Source organism: Theropithecus gelada, chromosome 13 (genome assembly GCF_003255815.1).
Source record: "Theropithecus gelada isolate Dixy chromosome 13, Tgel_1.0, whole genome shotgun sequence".
Classification (NCBI taxonomy): Eukaryota; Metazoa; Chordata; class Mammalia; order Primates; family Cercopithecidae; genus Theropithecus; species Theropithecus gelada.
This window is the reverse complement of record NC_037681.1, coordinates 49,234,864-49,257,836: the sequence shown is the minus strand read 5'-3', so window position 1 is coordinate 49,257,836 and position 22,973 is coordinate 49,234,864. Positions and strand designations below refer to the sequence as shown.

Below are 22,973 nucleotides of genomic sequence, written 5' to 3'. Positions count from 1 at the left end.
GTGCCACCACGCCCAGCCAATTTTTGTATTTTTAGTAGAGACGGGGTTTCACCGTGTTGACCAGGCTGGTCCCGAACTCCTGACTTCAAATGAGCCGCTTGCCTCGGCTTCCCAAAATGCAGGGAGGCTAGTGATATTTAACGTTAAATAACTTTGGCCTCCAAAGATACCTGTTTCCATTTTAAGACACTTCTATTTAGTTTTGGGAGGGTAAACTAGTTATATTTTAATAATGAAAACATCTGTTACATAAGCACATAGTGAGTACTCTAATCGACCTTCTCGGACTCTCCGGGTGTGAGGGGTGGGTGAGGGGACCGGCAGGCTGTCACAGCCCCTTCAAAAGGGACTTGGGGCTGGGAGATGTCGCAGTCAACTGGGAAAGGAGAGCCAATCAGCAAGTGGAGCGTCCCACGCCGTTTGTCAAATGCATCTCCGGATTAGCTCTACTCATACGTATATCTTGGGGGTGACTAGGTGATGTCCGTGTTCAACTAGCGTGCTAAGCCTGGCATTTCAGTTTGCACAGCGCTGTAAGTTTTGTCTCAATCTTCCTGTCAGCCAGCGAACCTGGAGGACGTCTGTTAGCGGTAAATTTATTTATTTATTTATTTATTTATTTATTTATTTGAGACGGAGTTTCCCTCTTGTTGCCCGGGCTGGAGTCCAACTGCGCGATCTCGGCTCACCGCAACCTCCGCCTCCCAGGTTCACGCGATTCTCCTGCCTCGGCCTCTCTAGTAGCTGGGATTACAGGCATGTGCCACCACGCCTGCCTAATTTTGTATTTTTAGTAGAGACGTGGTTTCTCCAGTTGGTCAGACTGGTCTCGAACTCCCGACCTCAGGTGATCCGCCCGCCTTGGCCTCCCAAAGTGCTGGGATTACAGGCTTGAGCCACCGCGCCCGGCCAGCGGTAAATTATTTACCCACATTCCGAAAAGGAAAACGGGCGCCCGCGCGCAAGGACATACTCCTTGATGGTCACTCAACCAGAACGCCGCCGCTCCGGCGCCACTGCTTGACCTAGCGCGCCGCCCCCTCCCCGACGCGGGCGCCGTCGGGCTGCTGCGCCATGCGCGCGACAGGGAAAGGAGGGGTCGCGCTAGGTTGCGTCACTCGTCTGCGACGGCGCCTGCGCGAAACACCATGCTGATGGCAAGGTGCAGCGGTCCTGTCTTGCTCTGCCTGCGGCAGGGACTCCGAACCAATTCATTCCTGCGCGGCCTAGGGCAAGAGCCCGTCGAAGGAGCTCGGTCACTGTGTTGCAAGTCCTCGCCTAGAGACCTGCGAGACGGAGAAAGAGAGCACGAGGCGGCACAAAGGAAAGCCCCAGGAGCAGAGTCTTGCCCATCTCTCCCTCTGAGCATCTCGGACATTGGGCCTGGATGTCTTTCGTCACTGGAAAACCTCAGACTGCCTACTCCGAGGGAAGAGTCATCCCCTCGAGAGCGCGAGGACTCAAGTGGAGACCAGGGCCGGTGCGGTCCGGCACACCAGATATCCGAGGATCCTTCGATGCTCTCGCAGGCCCAGTCTGCTACCGAGATCGAAGAGCCTCACGTCTCCCCTTCTTGTTCAACTTCAAGACAGAGACCCTTTCAGGTTGGGGAACTGATTTTAGCTGAGACTGAGAAGAGAGAAACACAATTTAAGAAATTATTTAGATTGAACAAAGTTGGACTCTTAAATAGTAGCTGGGGGGCAGTCCCGTTCAGCAAGATCGTGGGCAAGTTCCCCGGCCAGATACTGAGGAGTTCCTTGGGTAAGCAGTTCACGCTGAGGAGGCCAGCATTGGAAGACTATGTATTATTGATGAAAAGAGAGACTGCCATAACAGTCCCAAAGGTAATGTGATGGAGATAAGGTGTATATTGTTTCCAGGAGAAGCAAAGACAGATGCAGTACTCAGTCCTGATTAATGTACTCAAAGCATATCTCAGAACGTTTGGATTTTTTATTGTACTCAGGCTTTTAAGATAAAACAATGGATATAACTTTTACATATCATGATGAAAATTAGCATTAGGAAACGCCCAGATTTTAATTTTAACTTGGGAGTCTCGATTCCCTTATTTGTAAAATGTGGATAATATTTCAACTTTCTGTTAGGGTGATGTGAACTCATTAGGTACATAGTAAGTACTAATTTTGTTCCCCATTACTCTTAAGTTTACAACTTCAGGACTCAAGAGAATGTTGAACTCTTAGGGAACAATTTTTTAGTACTACTATGATGATATTTTAATAATATTTAATAATCATGTTACAAGAGTATATTTTATCAACAGTAGATACATTACGGTGCTTTTTCCTTTAGGGAAGAAATAGAGTTTTATGTTAAAATAGCTAACATTCAACACCAAACATAAAATGACGTCTTTATTAAAAAGTTAACTGCCTAAAGCCTAGTTTCAGTTTTTTTTTTTTTTTTTTTTTTTTTGAGACAGGTTCTCACCGTGTCATCCAGGCTGGAGTGAAGTGTTGCGATCTTGGCTCACTGCAACCTCTGCCTCCCAGGTTCCAGCGATTCTCCCACCACAGCCCCCTGAGTACCTGGGACTACAGGCATGCGCCACCACCCCGGGCTAATTTTTGTAGAGACGGGGGCGAGGCGGGGGGCGGCGGGAGTTTCGCCTTTTTGCCCAGGCTGGTCTTCAACTCCTGGCCTCAAGTGATCCGCCCACTTCTGCCTCCCAGTGCTGGGATTACAGGCGGGAGCCACCGCGCCCAGCCCTAGTTTGAAGTTTATGCTAATCATCTATTGCTAGCAGATTATTTCAATCCTTAGTCACAGTCACAGTCCTTGAGTAGAATGTTCCTGTGTAACACAACTCCTCCTTTCTCCAGATCAGGATTCATTCATTATTTATTCAGCAAATGATTGACTGCCTTACATACTCAAGGCACTATTTAGGGAAGTATAGTGTTGAACTGCAGTCCTCACTCTCAACATAGACCTTACATTCTAGAAGGGGTGACAAAGAACAAACAAGTAAATGAAAGAATAAGGTCATTTCCAGTAGTATTAAATGTCATGAAGACAAATATATTAATGACATTGGGGTGACCTGGGGTACGAGCATACTTTATGTCAGGTGAGTAGAGGTGGTCTCCAAGGAGGTACACTTGATAGGAAACCTAAATAAGGAAGAGCTTGCCTTGTAAAGATCTAGGATAAGAATTGTTCTTGCAAAGGGAGGAATACTGCAGAGTTTCTGTTGTGGCCTCTGGGTCAGATGAGGGTCCCTCTATGAGGTGCGGTTTGAGTATTTTATTCCATTTGTAGTGAAGGACCATTAGAAGTTTCTGAGTAGGAATCCAGTCTGTATTTTAAACGGTCTACCCAGGGACTAAGAAAACTTTCCTCAGAAGCTTAGGCTACTGAGGTATAATAAGCTTTTTTTTTAAAGACAGGGTCTTGCTATATCACCCAGGCTAGAGTGCAGTGGCTGAATCACCTCTTACTGTAGCCTCAACCTCCCGGGCTCCAACAATTCTCACACCTCAACCTCCTGAGTAGCTGGGACCACAGGTGTACGCCACTATAGCTAATCAAAAAAAAATTTTTTTTAGAGTTGGGGTCACCCTAACTTGCCCAGACTGGTCTCAAACTTCTCTAGGCTCAAGGGATCCTCCCTTGAGGGTGCCGGGATTACAGGTGAGAATGACCGCTCCTGGCCATGGTATCGTAAGCTCTTGAAGAAAACTAAAGACTTTTGTAATTTTATCTTGCTTCCCCATGTCTCCTTTCTCCCCATTAGACAAAATGAAGAAAGATTAGTTACATTTCATGAAGTTATAAATAGGCATCCTTAGTGTACTTTCTGCCTTTCCATTTGTTACAGATATAAGTCACATTGTTCTACTCTAAGGAGGAATTTAAGTACTAAATTTGTTAGGTGTTGACTTCTCTTTATAGCTTCCAAGTAGTAGCTGGAGATAGTTTAACTGCAACTTTTACAACTTCAAAATGCTTGAGGGAATACCTCCACTGTTGTTTAAAAACTGATCTCCCTGTAAGAATTACATAATTCCATCTTAGTATTAAAAAGTATGACTGGAGGCCGAATGCGGTGGCTCACGCTTGTAATCTCAGTATTTTGGGAGGCTGAGGCAGGAGGATCATTTGAGCCCGGAAGTTTGAGACCAGTTAGGGCAACACAGGGAGACCTTGTCTCCACAAAAAATAAAAAATTAGCCAGGTATGATGGCACACACTTGTGATCCCAGCTACACAGGAGGCTGAAATGGGAGGATGGCTTGAGCCCAGGAGTTTGAGGCTGCAGTGAGCCATGATCTTGCCACTGCACTCCAGCCTAGGGAACAGTGTAAGACCCTGTCTCAAAAAAAAGGTGAGGGGGCAGGTGCAGTCACTCGCACCTGTAATCTCAGTGCTTTATGAGGCCAAGGCAGTAGGACTCCTGGAGGCTAGGGTCAAGGCTAACCTGGCCAACCTAGCGGGACCCCATCTTTATAAAAAATAGAAAAAAATTAGTTGGGCATGGTGGTACATGCCTGTGGTCCCAGCTACTTTGGAGGCTGAGGTGGGAGGATGGCTTGAGCCCAGAAGTTCGAGGCTACTGTTGCACTACTACACTCCAGTCTGAGCGACAGGGTGAGACCCTTTCACCAAAAAAATTTACTTTGGGAGGCCGAGGCGGGCGGATCACAAGGTCAGGAGATCGAGACCACGGTGAAACCTCGTCTCTACTAAAAATACAAAAAATTAGCCGGGCGCGGTTGTGGGCGCCTGTAGTCCCAGCTACTCGGGAGGCTGAGGCAGGAGAATGGCGGGAACCTGGGAGGCGGAGCTTGCAGTGAGCTGAGATCCGGCCACTGCACTCCAGCCTGGGCGACAGAGCGAGACTCCGTCTCAAAAAAAAAAAAAAAAAAAAAAAAAAAAAAAAAAAAATTTGTTTAATAAATTTAAAAAAAAACCAGTTTTTATTAATGTCATCCATAACATTCGTGTTGTGTTAACAAAAACAATTCCAATTATATGTTTGGCAAATGGGTCCTCCAATCTATTTCTAGCATAGTCCCTTTTTTTCCTTATATAGCAGAGCTCCCCTACCCCCAGGCTGAGGACTGGTACCAGTGCATGGCCTGTAACAGGGAACCAGACCACACAGCAGGTTAGCGGTGGTAGTGAGCATTACTGCCTGAGCTCCATCTCTTGTCAGCTCAGCCATGGCATTAGATTCTTATAGGAGTGCAAACTCCTGTGAACTGCACATGCGCCGGATGTAGGTTGCATGCCCCTTATAAGAGACTGACTAATGCCTGATAATCTGAGGTGGAACAGTTTCATCCCAAAACCATCACCCTCTCCCCAATCTGTAGAAAAATTGTCTTCCACGAAATGGATCCCTGGTGCCCAAAAGGTTGGGGACCACTGTTATACAGTATCTTAATTCTAAATTAGAAGCTCATCATTTGGTCGGGCACGTTGGCTCATGACTGTAATCCCAGCACTTTGGGAGGCTGAGGCCGGCAGATCACCTGAAATCAGGAGTATGAGACCAGCCTGGCCAACATGGTGAAACCCCATCTCTCCCAAAAATACAAAAAATTAGCTGGGCGTGGTGGCAGGTGCCTGTAATCCTAGCTATTTGGAAGGCTGAGGCAGGAGAATCGCTTGAACCCAGGAGGCGGAGGTTACTGTGAGCCGAGATTGCACCACTGCACTCCAGCCTGGGTGACAGAGCGAGACTCTGTCCCAAAAAAAATAAATAAGTTCATCATTTTGGGCTGGGCAGGGTGGTTTACGCCAGTAATCCCAGCACTTTGGGAGGCCACGGCGAGCGGATCACCTGAGGTCAGGAGTTCAAGACCAGCCTGGCCAACATGGGGAAACCCCCGTCTCTACTAAAAATACAAAAATTAGCCGGGCATGGTGGCAGGCACCTGTAATCCCAGCTGTTCGGGAGGCTGAGGCAGGAGAATCGCTTGAACCCGGGAGGTTGCAGTGAGCCAAGATCACGCCATCGTACTCCAGCCTGGGGGACAAGAGCGAGACTTCGTCTCCAAAAAAAAAAGAAGTTCATCATTTTATGCAGAGATTATATAGTAAATTCCTAACTGGTCTTCCTGCCTCTTGATTTTTCTCCAGTAGATCCTGTATTCTTCTGCCAGATTAATCCTCATAAAATGCCATTTATATCACCTCGGTGACACACCCTGGTTGCTTATCAGGCCGAGTTCTAATGCCTCATACTGGCATTTAGTTCTCTGCGTATCTCTCCTGAGATAACAAACTGTATTTATTCTACCTCTGCTTTGTTTAAAGCTGTTTTTACCTTGTGATTGTTCCCATAAATTGTCTACTCTTTGTCTTTAAACTAGGCCATCCTGCTGCTCTAAGAACTTATATTGTCTGTAATTTTGGTATTATTCTGAAGTGTTGCCTTATTTGTTAACTGATTCTTGGATCTCTCTTATTTCATCAAGTGAAATATAAACTCTGTAGGCAGAGTGCCTGTAGGCAGGTCCAGAGTCTGATTCGTTTTTTCACTCCCTTCTCCATACTCGACAGTGTAAGATAAGACTAGGCGCTTAGTACATATTTATTGGTCGCTGAGTCACCCATACTGTTTTCAATCATAGGATATTAGTATGATTCTCTTGATGATGGATATCAGCCCAGGTGATACTGTTTTGGAAGCTGGCTCAGGCTCTGGTGGAATGAGCTTATTTTTATCCAAAGCAGGTAAGAGATTGGATTGAGCTGGATCTCGGTAACAAAGAAAACGTTCAATTTGTTCATAATAACAGAAAGTTATGAGGATATTTGGGAAAATACCTAACATTGAGGTAGCATTCTCCTAGAATCTGAATGTGAGCACCTATTTTTCTTTCCGTTTTGTACATTTATTCCAGTCAGTCTCTTTCTGATCCTCCCTCCATTTTCTTTGCTTTGTCTTGTTTCCTTCATGCTCTCTAATGCTGCTGCTTTTTTCTTAAGTATACGTTTTATTGGAATATAACATAGCTACAGACAAGTGTGCAGATCGCAAGTGTATACCTCAGCGAATCTTTGTATAGTGACCACTTGTACTTATTACCCAGATCAAGGTAAGGAGTGTCTCTGCCCCACAGATGCCTCCTCGTGTCCCCTCCCAGTCCTTATCATCACCAAAGGAAACCACTATTGTGACTTTTATCACCACTGATTAGTTTTGCCTCCTTTGAACTTATATAAATGGAATCATACAGTATGTATTCCTTTGTATCTGGCTACTCTTGTTCATCATTATGTTTGTGAGATTCACTCATTGCATACAGCAGTAGTTCTTTCATTTTAGTTGCTGTATAGTACTCTCTTCACAATTTACCCATTTACTGTTGATAGACATTTGAGTTGGATATTATAAATAGTGCTGCTCGGAACCTCCTTGTGTACTTGTCATGTTATTGTTGAATAATAGTGCCAGATGAATACTTAGCCTGAGGGAATATGGAAGGAGGTTGTCAGCTGCTGGGGGGAGAGTTAGACATCGTTAGGACCAAAGAATTATAGTAGGTGTTCATAAAGAAATTAATCATAGTACAGAGCTGTTAAGTAAAAAGCTACATTATGAAGAATTATCTCTTTTTTTTCCAGAAAGTCTCTAAAAATTGTCATTTGGTAAAAGTACTGCTTGAAGGTGGGTGTCTGATCAAAAATCAAGAGGTGTATATTAAACATATATTTTTTCATGTTCCTACCACTTAATTTCTGGTTACTTTTATGCTAGTTGATTAGTACCCCTTTGCCTACCTAATTTCTCTGAGTGTCAGGGTTGTTTTGGGTGGTCTGACTGTCTGTACAGTGTTCTCTTCCCTACATAATGAGAGACTGTTGAATAGTCACAGTACTTTCTTTGAGTAGATTTTATAAAGATTACAGATAGAAATATGCTGAAATTAAACTCACACCTTTTGTTCTTTGACCTAATGTCTTCACATATGAATATTATCTAGATTATATTAACCCAGTAAATTCATTCTGGGCTCCTCAATCTTTTGTTTGACTTTTCTGTACATAGTTAAAGGCAGTCATTTTCTCATAATCTATGACAAATTCCTAACTGCATGGTTTCATTTGACAAAGTGGATTCATAAAAACTGGTGAGAACGGATAAATGCCTTTATTTCTAAAATATATAGTATCAGAGGAGTGTCATGGCTTGAATAATCCTAAACTATAAATGTGCAAGAAATTATTGCTATTTACCTATGTTATGGGTATTTTTCTCCATAATTTCTTTTCCAGTTGTTTAGTTTATATTACTTTTTTTTTTTTTTTTTTTTTTGAGGCTGTTCCCCAGGCTGGAATGCAGTGGTATGATCGTGGCTCACTCCAGCATTGACCCTCGGAGCTCAAGTGATCTTCCTTTCCCAGGCTCCCAAGTAGCTGGGACAATAGACACATACCACCAAAGCTGGCTAATTTTTTAAATTTTTTGTAGAGACTGGGTCTCACTGTTGCCCAGGCTGGTCTTGAACTCCTGGCCTCAAGCAATCTTGCCTAAGCCTCCCAAAGTGCTGGGATTACAGGCATGGGGCACCACACCCAGCTTATATTACTATTAACATTAATTTTTATCTCCTGAGAACCTCATAACTTGCAGTTGGAGTTACATTTCAAAAGATACCTTGGAATTTAAACTTCTTTAGTAAACTGTAAACTGGTTGATCTGGGATAATCTCCAAATGGTATCAAATCGCTTCAGATAGAGGTGGGTGGAAAGTTAATTGCCTTAAGTTAAAATGTAGTACTCCTCTCTGGAATTGCAGTATTACCGTGCTAATTAGTTTAAAAGTTCTTCACACACACACACACACACACACACAAAAATATATATACCTTTTGTTTGTTTGTTTGTTTGTTTTTTGGTAGAGACAGGGTTTCACCATGTTGGCCAGGCTGGTCTCAAACTCCTGACCTCAAGTGATCTGCCTGCCTTGCCCTCCCAAAGTGCTGGGATTACCTTGGCGAGCCACTGTATCAGGCCACAAATACCTTTTAAATATGTGAAAGACTCAACCTCATCCATAGTAAAAGAAATGCAAGTTAAAACTGCATTAAAAGGCTGAGTGTCATGGCTCACATCTGTAATCCCAGCACTTTGGGAGGCCGAGGCAGGCAGATTGCTTGAGCTCATGAGTTTCAGACCAGCTCAGGCAAAATGGCAAAGCCTCGTCTCTACCAAAAATACAAAAAATTAGCTGGGTGTGGTGGCACACATCTGTCATCCCAGCTGTTCAGGAGGCTGAGGTGGGAGGATTGCTTGGGCCTGGGAGGTGGGGGGTGCAGTAAGCCATGATTGCACCACTGCACTCCATCCTAGGTGACAGAGTGAGACCCTGTCTCAAAAAAAAAAAAAAAAAAAACAACTCAAAAATCTACATTAAAAATGATAAACTCTATTCATTTTTTAGATTGACACAGATAAAAAGTTCAAAAACTTTCAGGGAGAGTATGGAGATAAAGGTTTTGTTTTTTTTGAGATGCAGTCATGCACTGTTGCCCAGGCTGGAGTGCAGTGTCGCATCTGGGCTCACTGCAACCTCCGCCTCCCAGGTTCATGCCGTCCTTCTGCCTCCTGAGTAGCTGGGACTACAGGCATGTGCCACCATGCAGGCTAATTTTTTGTATTTTTTGTATTTTTTTTTTTTTTTGAGACGGAGTCTTGCTCTGTCGCCCAGGCTGGAGTGCAGTGGCTGGATCTCAGCTCACTGCAAGCTCCGCCTCCCGGGTTTACGCCATTCTCCTGCCTCAGCCTCCTGTGTAGCTGGGACTACAGGCACCCGCCACCTCGCCCGGCTAAGTTTTTTGTATTTTTTAGTAGAGATGGGGTTTCACTGTGTTAGCCAGGATGGTCTTGATCACCTGACCTCGTGATCCACCCGCCTTGGCCTCCCAAAGTGCTGGGATTACAGGCGTGAGCCACTGTGCCCGGCCTGAGATATAGGTATTCTAATACATTGCTGGTTGGCATATAAGTTGACACCACTTATGTGAAGGACAATGTAATATTATGTGAATAAATTCATATGACCCTTGAGCCAGCAATTCCATTTTTAGGACTTTATCCTATAGAGATATACTGGCTTGATACAAAGACGTAGGTGTAAGAATTTTCATTGCCATATTGTTTGTATTAGCATATGACTAGAAACAAGCTAAATGTTCATCATAGCCATACACTGGAATATAATGGCTGTTACAAAGAATGCAATTTTTTAAAAAAGAATGCAGTACATCTAGAATCACTGAAATGACATTGTCTGTAAGTAAGAAGGAAGGTACAGGACAGTGTGTGTAATACACCACATTGTGTGTTAAAAACAGATAGATACTTGCATGCTTGTATAGGCAGTGACTATCACGGGAAAGGTAAATAACTGGTGAAGTGGTTGCCTCTGAAGAGGGAGGGAGATTAATTGGGGATCAGGGATGAGAGGAAGACTTGTAACATTGAACAGTTTGAATTTTTTTTTTCACATACATGTAGTACCTTTGCAAATATGTTTTTGACACTTTTTAATAAACTGATTAACATTGTGAAATATCAAATTATTTTTTACTTAAGTTGGATCACAAGGACGAGTCATAAGTTTTGAGGTACGAAAAGACCACCATGATCTGGCTAAGAAGAATTACGAACACTGGCGTGATTCATGGAAATTAAGTCATGTAGAAGAGTGGCCAGACAATGTGGATTTTATTCATAAGGATATTTCAGGAGCAACCGAAGACATAAAAGCTTTAACATTTGACGCAGTAAGTTTTCTAACATGGGTCCTGTGTTACTCCTTTGACTACAGAGAAGATAGGGGTCAGGCTTCTTTTGCATGGGCAAGGGTCTTCCTTCATTTGCTTCATGTCTATCTCTAGGGATGGAAAGAATATTTTCGTTTCATGCCTTTTAATCTCATGGTGGGATTTTGGGCAGAGACATACTGAGTTACCGAGTTGGGTGCTGAAGTTGTCATTGAATGTGGAATGATGACTGAAAACTAGGACCAAAGACTAGTCAAGCATCATGAACCTCAGCATTTCCAGGATAAATCGTACTTTGGAAGCAGCATTGGAAGCATATTGAACCCAGCACCTAACCTGAATTTTGACATTTGGGGGAATAAGCAGCTTCCATTTGACAAGGAATAGACAGAAGGCATCTTCAACTAGACAGTTAAAGTCAGGATATCAAGAGGAGTGTGTTCATTGGAGATGTCGAGGATGGAGGTGTTCATCATGAACAAAGCTCCAGAAAGTGGAGCAGAGAGATTGTGAGGAAGAGAAACACTGGGAGGTTGACTTAGGGAAAAGAAGCAGAGAAGATGAAGGTAAAAAGATAGATGACAAGAGAGGATACATTAAGCTGTGATCAAACATGGTGGAGATCTGGGACATGGAAGTATTTGCTGGCTTAAGAGTTTCAGAATTCCAGAGTAAGTTGCCCTATCCTTGGTGATGCCACTTCACAGTTCATAGCTTCACAGTATGAACCGAGGCCTGGTTAGGAGTCTTCCTTGCTTTCCTTAATTGGCTGCTGGAAGGATAGACTATTTTGGTGAGAAATGAAGCAAAGTTCAAAGAGGAGAGAAAATCCTTTTTTTTTTTTTTTTTTTGGAGACAGAGTCTCATTCTGTTGCTCAGGGTGGAGTGCAGTGGTACAGTTTCAGCTCACTGCAACCTCCATCTCCCAGGTTCAAGCAATTCTCCTGCCTCGGCCTCCCAGATAGCTGGGATTACAGGCACATGCCACCATGTCCAGCTAATTTTTGTATTTTTAGTAGAGATGGGGTTTCACCATGTTGGCCAGGCTGGTCTCGAACTCTTAACCTTAGATGATCTGCCTGCCTCAGTCTCCCAAAGTGCTGGGATTACAGGCATGAGCCACTGTGCCCGGCTGTGAAAATGATTTTTATCAGCACTGGCTTCTAGCTCTGATATAACTAAAGCCTATAGTTTTAGTGGCACAGCTTCCTGTACAGAAAGACCTCAGTTCATTTTTCTCATCTATGACTTGCTTGTTACAGCTAAATAAGGGGGTAAGGGCTCTGTTTAGGTCATCCATAGGAATGTCAAAAATACCTGGGAGATTAAATAGGTCATCAGAATTTCGTTTGATGAGCATGAAACACAACAAAGGATTTTAACGATATCATTGAAGCATTGTAGAAACCTGCTGAACCATTCGTGATCTAAAAATAATACTCCTTTTTAGATTTATTCAGCTGACTCTCTCTTGAATAATAGTGCCAGGTGATTACTCAATATGAGGGAATAGAGAAGGACGGTGGGAGGGTGTCAGCTGCTGGGGAAGAGTTATATACCATTAGGACCAAAGAATTATAGTTGGTGTTCATGAATAATTGTAATACAGAACTTTTTTTTTGTGTGTGTGTGTGTCGCCCAGGCTGGAGTGCAGTGGCCGGATCTCAGCTCACTGCAAGCTCCGCCTCCCAGGTTTATGCCATTCTCCTGCCTCAGCTTCCCGAGTAGCTGGGACTACAGGCGCCCGCCACCTCGCCCAGCTAGTTTTTTATATTTTTTAGAAGAGACCGAGTTTCACCGTGTTAGCCAGGATGGTCTCAATCTCCTGACCTCGTGATCCACCCGTCTTGGCCTCCCAAAGTACAGAACTATTAAATAGAAGCTAGATCATGAATAATTTCCTTTTCTTAAGAATGTTTCTAAAAATTGTACATTGGTAAGAGTACTGCTTGAGGGTTGATGTTTGATCAAAGATCAAAAGGCGTATGTTAAACGTAAATTTCTGGCTGGGTGCGGTGGCTCACACCTGTAATCCCAGCACTTTGGGAGGCCGAGGCAGGCGGATCTCCTGAGGTCAGGAATTCGAGACCAGCCTGGCCAAGATGGTGAAACCCCATCTCTACTAAAAATACAAAAATTAGCCAGGCGTGATGGCGGTTGCCTGTAATCCCAGCTACTCAGGAGGCTGAGACAAGAGAATTGGTTGAACCCAGGAGGCGGAGGTTGCAGTGAGCTGAGGTTGCACCACTGCACTCAAGCCTGGGCGACACAGCAAGAGTCTGTCTCAAAATAAGCAAACAAACAAACAAATTTCTTTTCACATTCCCACTATTTTTTTTTTTTTTAATTGTTGCTCCCTTTGTCTACTTAATTCTTCTCCTAGCTGCCATCTCACCTTCTGGGCCTTCCCTCTTCTAATCCATTCCCCTCATCTCTAGAATAATTTTCCTAAAATATACTTCTGGGCTGGGTGCAGTGGCTCACGCCTATAATTCCAGCACTCTGGGAGACTTGAGGTCAGGAGTTCGAGACCAGCCTGGCCAACATGGCAAAACCCCGTCTCGACTAAAAATACAAAATGTAGGCCGGGAGCAGTGGCTCACGCCTGTAATCCCAGCACTTTGGAAGGCCGAGGCGGGCAGATCACCTGAGGTCGGAAGTTTGAGACCAGCCCAATCAATGTGGGAGGTCAGGAATTCGAGACCAGCCTGGCCAATATGGTGAAACCCCATCTCTACTAAAAATACAAATAAAATTAGCTGGGCGTGGTGACTTGTGCCTGTAATCCCAGCTACTCGGAAGGCTTAGGCTGGAGAAGCGCTTGAACTCGGGAGTTGGAGGTTGCGGTGAGCTGAGATTGCGTCATTGCACTCCAGCCTGGGCAACAAGAGTGAAACTCCATTCTAAAACAAACAAACAAACAAAACAAAACAAAGAAAGAAAAATACAAACATCAGCCAGGCATGGTGGTGGGTGCCTACAATCCCAGCTACTTGGGAGGCTGAGTCAGGAGAATCGCTTGAACCTGGGAGGTGGAGGTTCCAGTGAGCCAAGATTGCGCCACTGCACTCCAGCCTGGGCAACAGAGCAAGACTCTATCTCAAAAAAGAAAAAAAGAAAAAAATATATGTATATGTGTATATATATGTATTTCTGATACTGTCATTCTCCTGCTGAAAAAACAATCCAGAGCTTTTCATTCAAAGATTTCTGGTGTCCAGACTCTGATCTGAACCTTCCTTTCTCTAGTCCTTTATGTAACCTGACTCCATATATGCCAACCAAAATGATGCTAAATGAATAAAAAAGGTGTTAAACCATAAAGAAAAACAGAAAAAAGAGCATGACTAATAAAAGAATTTAACACATTTTGGAAACAGCTTAACCATCAAAAGGGAGTGGACACAATGGAATACTAACAATAAATGTACTCTAGCTACATCAATAAATCTGAAAGACTTGGTGTTTGGTAGAAAAAGCATTATAAGAGAGTATGTGAAATGACTACCTACATGGAAAATTTAAAACTACACAACATATATTGTTTGTAGCTATTTACATATGTTGTAGAAGTATAAAATTTGGGAATGTTACCAACTTCTGGACACTGACTGTTTCTGAGGAGAGAAAAGGAAGGGAAAGGAATAGAGGGAGATAAGTTTGGGGTCCATTCAGGTTGGTCCACCGCCAGGCTCCGTAATCGCCAGTGTAACCTTGGGTAAGTCACTGAATCTTTCCATGCCTCAGTCACCTCATGTATTAAACAGTAATGATAATAGTACCTATTTCATAGAGTTGTTGAGGATTAAATAAGAAAATTCATGTGAAGTACCTGGTACATAGTAAGCAATGAATAAATGTTAGTTATGATTTTCATCATTTTGATTTTCTTCCTTTCCCCTTTTCTCTGCCTGTTTAAACTCTGTTCTCCCTTCAAAGCTTAAAGGTCATCTCTTGTGTGAAATATCCTGTCTCATCTAGCCAGAGGATTATTACCTTCCTCTGAATTTCTGAACCACTTTGTTTCTGGAGTCAATAAGCATTTATTAAGAACCTGCCATGTACCATGTGCTGTGCTAAGACAAAAATTATACATTCAAAAGAGCTTTCAAAAACAAAAAATGAGTAAGAAATATTTAAAAATTAAAAAATAATAGCTGTCGGCCAGGCATGATGGCTCATGGCGGTAATCTCAGCACTTTGGGAGGCTGAGACGGGTGGATCACTTGAGGTCAGGCGTTTGAGACCAGCCTGACCAATATAGTGAAACCCCATCTCTACTAAAAGTATGAAAATTAGCTGGGTGTGGTGGTGGTGCATGCCAGTAATCCCAGCTGCTTGGGAGGCTGAGATAGGAGGATCGCTGGAACCCAGGAGGCAGAGGCTGCAGTGAGCTGAGATTGCACCACTGCACTCTAGCCTAGGTGACAGAGCAAGACTCTGTCTCAAAAATTAAATTAAATTGGCCGGGTGCAGTGACTTACGCCTGTAATCCCAGCACTTTGGAAGGCTGACGCGAGTGGATCATGAGCTCAGGATTTCGAGACCAGCCTGGCCAACATGGTGAAACCCTGTCTCTACTAAAGATAAAAAAAAAAATTAGTTTTGCGTGGTGGTACACACCTGTAATCCCAGCTACTCGGGAGGCTGAGGCAGGAGAATCTCTGGAACCTGGGAGGCGGAGGTTGCAGTGAGCTAAGATCATACCATTGCACCCCAACCTGGGCAACAGGGCAAGACTCCATCTCAAAAAAAAAAAATTAATTAAATAAGATGAAATGAAATGGACACATAAACAGTTACTAAAAAGACTCAGAAGTATAAAACACCATGGCTGTAGAACTTGGTATGAGGAGATGAGGCTGTAAATGCAGTCATGAGGGGCTAGATAATAAAGAAAGTTGTATGTTTATCAAGCTGGATAGTATGGACATTATCTTGTAAGTAGGAGAGCAGACTGTCTAGATTTCTGTTTTAGAATAATTCTGGAGAAAGAATGGAGGTTGGGAGTCTATGCAGAAAGGTATTATAATATTTTAACAAGATATGATGAGGTCTTGACTTAAGTCAATGTCGGTGGGATTAATTTGAGAAACACTGGAGGTAGATTTGTGAGACTTTAATTCAAACAGAAGCACCAAAACCCCAGAGTCTCAAAAGAGAATTCCAGGTGAAGAAAATGATGGCTTCTTGATTAGGCTTTGAAAAAAGAAAATGATGACTCTAAGTTTCTGGTTTGAGTAACTGGATAAATGCTGTTAACTGAGAATTGAGCATTCAAGAGGATTTGCAGTTTTTTTGGTTATCTGACTTTGGTCCTTGTCAATAACATAGTAAAACTACAGTCTAAGAGCCCATGTATGTCATCATGTTGACCCTTGATTGTCATTGAAATCTTCACTTGGGTATTTATTTATTTATTTATTTATTTGAGATGGAGTCTCACTCTGTTGCCCAGGCTGGAGTGCAATGGCGCGATCTCGGCTCACTGCAGTCTCTGCCTCCTGGGTTCAAGCATTTCTGCTGTCTCAGCCCTCTGTGTAGCTGGGACTACAGGCACCCACCACCATGCCCAGCTATTTTTTTTGTATTTTCAGTAGAGACAGGGTTTTGTCGTGTTGGCCAGGTTGGTCTCGAATTCCTGACCTCAGGTGATCCAACTGCCTCGGTCTCCCAAACTGCTTGGATTGCAGGCATGAGCCACCATGCCTGGCCTCGACTTGGATATTTAATAGGCATGTTAAATACATATCCAAACCTGAATTCTTACTTCCCCCAAGCTTGCTCTCCCATAATCTTCATCATTTTCCTCATTAGTAAATGACATCTCCATTCTTTCAGTGGCTTAGGCTGAAAACTTTGAATTCAGTCTTCTTTTTCTCACATCCTACTGCCAATCCTAATCCTAATTCCAATTGGCTCTGTCTTCAAAATATATACCACTTCTTACCACACCAACTGCTCTTTGCTATTACAAGCCACCGTCATCTTTCCTTGCATTCTCAGTGTTTTCTGCATGTAGATTTTAAAGTGAGTCAGAATATACTTAATTACAGTGAGTTGTACACTTAAAATGGCAATGTTGATTTTACCACACACACAAAAAGTTTTTTTAAAAAGTTCAGATCGTGTCATTCTTTAAAATTCTTCAGTGGCTTCTCAATTGAGAAGTAAAGCTAAAGACTGCGTGATTCTATGTAATCTGTGTCCACCACCTTCGATGTCATCTCTTACCACTTCCCCCCTTTTATCTCCACTGCAGTGACAGTAGCCTCAACAGACTTTCCACGTAGCCTACTACCTCAGAGTGTTTGTATTAAATATTTGCTCTTCCCTCCACCAGGAGCTCACTTCTTCCCTACATTTCCATGGGTTAAACTTAATTTTCATTTTCTTCAGATCTCTTCACTGACCAGCCTGTGTATAAAATGACACCTCCTTTCCCTAACCTGTCACTTTCTTTCCCTCTTACTCTGCTTGTTTTATTTGTTTGTTTTGAGATAGGGTCTCACCCTGTCACCCAGGCTGGAGTGCAGTGACACAATCACAGCTCACTGCAGCCTTGATTTCTCAAGCCCAAGTGATCCTCCCTCCTCAGCCTCCCAAGTAGCTGGAACCACAGGTGCACGCCACCACGCCTGGCAGTTTTTTTTTCTTGAGACGAGTCTCACTCTGTCGCCCAGGCTGGAGTGCAGTGGCGTGATCTCTGCTCACTTGAACCTCCCGGGCTCAAGCTATTCTCCTGCCTCAGCCTCCTAAGTAGCTGGGATTACAGGTGTGCGCCACTGCACCCGGCTAATTTTTGTATTTTTAGTAGAGATGGGGTTTCGCCATGTTGGCCTGGCTGGTCTTGAACTCCTGACCTCAGGTGATCCACCCGCCTCGGCCTCCCAAAGTGCTGGAATTCCAGGCGTGAGCCACCGCACCCAGCCAATTTTTTTATTTTTATAAATGTGGGGTCTCACTGTATTGCCCACGCTGGTCTGGAACTCCTGGGCTCAAGCAGTCCTCCTGCCTTGGCTTCCCAAAGTGCTGGGATTACAGGCGTGAGTTACCACGCCTATTCTGCTTTATAACTGTTTTTCTTCATGTCACTCACCACCCTCTGTCCTGTTTATTTATATATTTTTAATTTTTGTTTAATGTCTACCCCTTCATTAGATCCCATGAAACAGACTATAAGTTCCAACTATATCCTTACCACTTAGAGAAAAATGTTTGTCATGTAGAGAGTGCTTAATAAATATTTGGTGAATTAATAAGATGTCCCTTGACCGATTAGTACTGTTTTTAAAAAACACATAAACTAATATTTTCTCATTTAGTAAATAGATATGCCAGCATAACTCCAAGCTTTCTGGAGTTCATACGACAGTAAATGTTACTTTATTTTCTATTTTGACCAGATTTATTTTTTGTTTTTAATTAATTTTTTATTTGAAAAATTTTCACTTATCTTTTGTACTTATTGGCATCTTCTGTGACTACAGCTATGTACACTGCAATTGAAATTGAAAGAAGAGTAAAGAGGAAATAAGGGATATGATTCTTTTTTTTTTTTTTTTTTGAGACAATCTCACTCTGTCACCCAGGCTAGAGTGCAGTGGTTTAATCTTGGCTCACTGCAACCTCCACCTCCCAGGTTCAAGCAGTTCTCCTGCCTCAGCTTTCCTAGTAGCTGAGACTATAGGTGTGCACCACCACACCTGGCTAATTTTTGTATTTTTAGTAGAGACAGGGTTTCGCCATGTTAGCCAGGCTGGTCTCAAACTCCTGACCTCAGGTGATCCACCCACCTCAGTCTCCCAAAAGTGCTGGGATTATAGGCGTGAGCCACTGCCTCTGGTCAGCAGTGTGAATTTCTGTTGCCAAAGCTGAAATAAAGCATTTAGATTTATAAGTTTTGGCAATAGAAATTTACAATGTCAGCCAGGTGCAGTGGTTCACATCTATAATCCCAGCATTTTGGAAGGCCGAGGCGGGCAGATCGCTTGAATCCAGGAGTTCAAAACCAGCCTGGGCAAAATGGCAAAACCCTGTATCTACATAAGATACAAAAAATTAACTGAGAATGGTGGTGCCTGCCTGTCATCTCAGCCACTGGGAGGCTGAGGTGGGAGGGTTGCTTGAGCTCAGGAGGTGGAAGTTGCAGTGAGGTGACATCGTGCCACTGTACTCCAGCGTGGTCAACAGAGCGAGACCCTGTCTCAAAAAAAAAAAAAAGAAATTCACATTGTCTCAAATGTTTAAATGTTTTATGTTGTAATGGCGTGTTTTACACTTGGCAATATTGATAATACAGGCATACAGGAATCTTTGGTTATATTCATATATACATACATAGCCAAATCAGTATTTCCATATTAATGTGCCAAGTACAAGACATATCATTATGATTTTTCAGTATCATCAAGTACTATGACAAATTATTTTTTCTTCCCTGAGACAGGATCTCACTCTTGCCCAGGGTGGAGTATGATGGCAAAGTCATAGGTCACTACAGCCTCGAACTCCTAAGCTCCAGTGACCCTCCCATCTCAGCTTCCTGAGTAGCTGGGACTACGGGCTTGGGCCTCTGCATCCAGCCACTCTTTTTTTTTTTCTCAATAGAGTCAGAGTCTCGCTGTGTTGTCTGGGCTGGTCTCAAACTCGGCCTCAAATGGATCCTCTTGACTCAGCTTCCCAAAGTGTTGGGATTACAGGCAGGAGCCACCTTGCCCAACTGTATAATAATTAACATACCCTTTTGGGAGAAGTAAAATGATAGTTAATAATACTACCTTCTAAAAAATGAAATACCTTGAGTGATTGCTGTATCATTTCACCACAATAAGAAAACTTATGCTTTATTTAAACGGAATCAGACTGATGCAGTTCTCTTTTCCCCCTACACAGGTAGCTTTGGATATGTTAAACCCTCATATTACTTTGCCTGTTTTTTACCCACGTCTTAAGCATGGTGGTGTATGTGCTGTATATCTAGCAAAGTGAGTAATAGAACTGTTTTTCTTTGTAATGTGACTTTTAAGTGCACTTTTGCTTAAGTTCCAAACTAAAAAAAAATTTTTTTTTTTTTACACAGTCTCATTCTGTCACCCAGGCTGGAGTGCAGTGGTATGATCTTGGCTCACTGCAACCTCCACCTCCCTGGTTCAAGCAATTATCCTGCCTCAGCCTCCCAAGTAGCTGGGATTACAGGCACCCACCACCACGCCCAGCTAATTTTTTCTATTTTTAGTAGAGAAGGGGTTTCACCATGTTGGCCAGGCTGGTCTTGAACTCCTGACCTCAGGTGATGTGCTCGTCTGGTCTCCCAAAGTGCTGGGATTACAGGCATGAGCCACCGCGCCTGGCCAGTTTTTTTTTTTAACCTTTTTTTGTTTTGTTTTGTTTTTTTGAGACAGAGTCTCGCTTTGTCACGCAGGCTGGAGTGCAGTGTTGTGATCTCAGCTCGCTGCAACCTCCACCTCCCAGGTTCAAGTGATTCTCCTGCCTCAGCCTCCCAAGTAGCTGGGATTATGGGTGTGTGCCACCACACCCGGCTAATTTTTGTGTTTTTAGTAGAGACGGGGTTTCACCATGTTGGCCAGGCTGGTCTGGAACGCTTGACCTCAAGCGATCGTCCGCTTCAGCCTCCCAAAGTGCTGGGATTACAGGCATGACCCACGCCCAACCCTATATTACTGTTTAAATCATTTTTTACATAAATAGTAATATAAGATGCGCATTTTCTTCTGACAATCTGGAAGAAACTTTTTAAAAGTATAATGTGAACAGTAATGTTAAATTATGGTCTCTGTGTTTGTTTACTTAGAATTTTGTGAAAGTACTTTTTATGCTTCCTAACTTGAATATTTAAACCCTCTCCTGCCTTAACTATAGTATTCAAATATGGGCAAGAGGTATAGGGAACTTAAATAAATAGAATGTTATTATTTTAGTAGAAATGTACATTTTTCACTTTTCTGAAAGCATCACACAGGTTATCGAACTTTTAGATGGAATTCGCATCTGTGAACTTGCTCTTTCATGTGAAAAGATAAGCGAGGTCACCGTCAAAGATTGGTTGGTTTGCCTTGCAAAACGGAAAACTGGAATTTTAGCTCAAAAAGTAGAACCTAAAATCAACATAGATGTACAACTAGATTCTCAAAAGAAAACTGGAGTTGAAGATGAGCTGTTTCAAGAGGATGACCGTGGTGAGCTTCAGTTTTACTTTATGCATGTAGTAATAAATGGAGAATGAGTTCCTGAGTATACTGACCAAAAGATTATAAAAATATTCCTCAGCAATTTTCTATAGAAATTGAAGTGTGATATTTTGCTAAGATGTATAAGGCACAGAATAATTACTTTTCCTGCCTTTTACATAAAACTCTGATATCGTTGAAGAATTGAGCTTTTTATAATCTTCATATTTTACTTGTCACAAGGAGCTTGGTTTGTGAAATAATTTAAGTATATTACGGTTGTTTTATATTTAGATCACTGATTATTACTGAACGGAATGAATTTAATGGAACCTGATAGGCAAATAGCTAATATTCCAAAAAGCAACTTCTAAGATGCTGCTGGAATTCTTGAAAGAACTGAGTTTAGATCTTTGTCATATATGCACATTATTTAGGCCATGAACAAGTTTTCAAGTATCCATTGATTTATGATATGGGCTTATCCATTTGGTTATAAAATCATATGTTTATTATATAATCATTGACAAATCATTTCTGTATAACAACTGGCAGAGTAGCCCTAAAACAAATACAAGGAAAAAAAGAGAAAAAGAGTAACTCATATTTTAACAGTTTTGTGAAAAAATTAGAAAATATTTTATGTAGCTTATAGTACATATATTTTTTACAACAGAAGAATCACATTCTGATTTTCCATATGGATCATTTCCCTACGTTGCTAGACCAGTACACTGGCAACATGGTCATACAGGTGAGTAATGTTTTCAGAACATATTAAATGGTGTTTTTTCTTCTAATTAATATAATGACTTTTTGTTTTTCTTCTCTTAAATTAGCTTTTCTTGTCAAGTTGAGGAAGGTCAAACCACAACTGAGTACTCCAGATGACAGCAACTGACTTGAAGATGGAAAACTATCAAAATAGAACTTTATATTGAAAATCACTACTTTCATAGATTGGCATTTTTAGCTATTACTGTGACTTATATAACTTTTACATATAATTTTGAAAAGAACAAATAAAATAAAGATGTATAACATGGCAAAACTGCTTAAACGTCCCATTTTGACACTTGTCTTGCAGTTAGTTTGACATTTTGTAGTTAATGATTCCAAATTGGTTTAGTTGGACCATCTCATTCTTCGCTTCCTGTGAACCACTCCATAGATTTGTCTTTCTTCAAGAAATTAGGTTTCTTTCCTTTATTTGATTGATGGTCATTGACTACTGAAATAAAATTGCATTTTAAGATAAACTTTATGTATCTGTCCATTTTAAATACATCTTATCATGACTTGTATATGTCTTAAAAAATAATAGTCTGGGTTACAGTAAATAATGGGGGGAAACTTAAGAATTTATAATCACCTTAAAAATTGTAACAAAATATGTAACAGCTCTTGAATCTCTTTTATCCCCCTCAGAATCTTTTTAACCAGCTTGAAAGAACATCAGAATTGTTCAGTGTTACTATGTAAATTAAATGTTTAGGGGCCGGGCACAGTGGCTCACACCTTTGGGAGGCCAAGGCAGGCAGATCACCTGAGGTCAGGAGTTCGAGACTAGCCTGGCCAACATGGCGAAACCCTGTCTCTACTAAAATACTAAAAATACAAAAATTAGCCAGTTGTGGTGGCGGGCAACTGTAATCCCAGCTACTTGGGAAGCTGAGGCAGGAGAATCGCTTGAACCTGGGAGGCGAAGGTTGCAGTGAGCTGAGATTGTGCCACTGCACTCCAGCCTGGGTGACAGGGCGAGACTCCGTCTCAAAAAAAAAAAAAAAAGTTTGGGCAATACATTTTAGAAACATGAATTAATTACAAATGGGACTTATATTCATAGGCATCAGTTATTTAGTATTTACCACATATACATTGTTTTGAAAACTTTATATATGTTTTTCACTTACTATGGACAACTTATCTTTCAGGTTATCCATATTTTACAGATAAACAGTGACTTAGAGTGATTAGGTTGCTGTTTAAATATAGATGTTTTATGGGTTTTTG

The 22,973-nt window shown here is 42.2% G+C and overlaps 2 protein-coding genes across 4 annotated transcripts in view; one reads left to right on the top strand and one right to left on the bottom strand.

Annotated features, from left to right (window-relative positions):
- The first annotated feature begins 1,115 nt into the window (after nucleotides 1-1,115).
- On the top strand, nucleotides 1,116-22,219 carry TRMT61B (tRNA methyltransferase 61B). The gene is made up of 7 exons (XM_025354657.1): nucleotides 1,116-1,847; nucleotides 6,609-6,711; nucleotides 10,580-10,770; nucleotides 19,666-19,757; nucleotides 20,743-20,969; nucleotides 21,637-21,714; nucleotides 21,800-22,219. The coding sequence occupies exons 1-7, from the start codon at nucleotides 1,149-1,151 to the stop codon at nucleotides 21,859-21,861; spliced, it is 1,452 nt and encodes a 483-aa protein (XP_025210442.1). The 5' UTR covers nucleotides 1,116-1,148; the 3' UTR covers nucleotides 21,862-22,219.
- SPDYA (speedy/RINGO cell cycle regulator family member A) overlaps nucleotides 21,449-22,973 on the bottom strand; it is a 39,870-nt gene continuing 38,345 nt past the window's right edge. For all 3 annotated transcript variants that reach the window (XM_025354658.1, XM_025354659.1, XM_025354660.1), the window contains one exon: nucleotides 21,449-22,191. In XM_025354658.1, coding sequence (XP_025210443.1) covers nucleotides 22,100-22,191 — 92 coding nt within the window. In that variant the 3' untranslated portion in view covers nucleotides 21,449-22,099. The remainder of the gene's footprint in view (nucleotides 22,192-22,973) is intronic.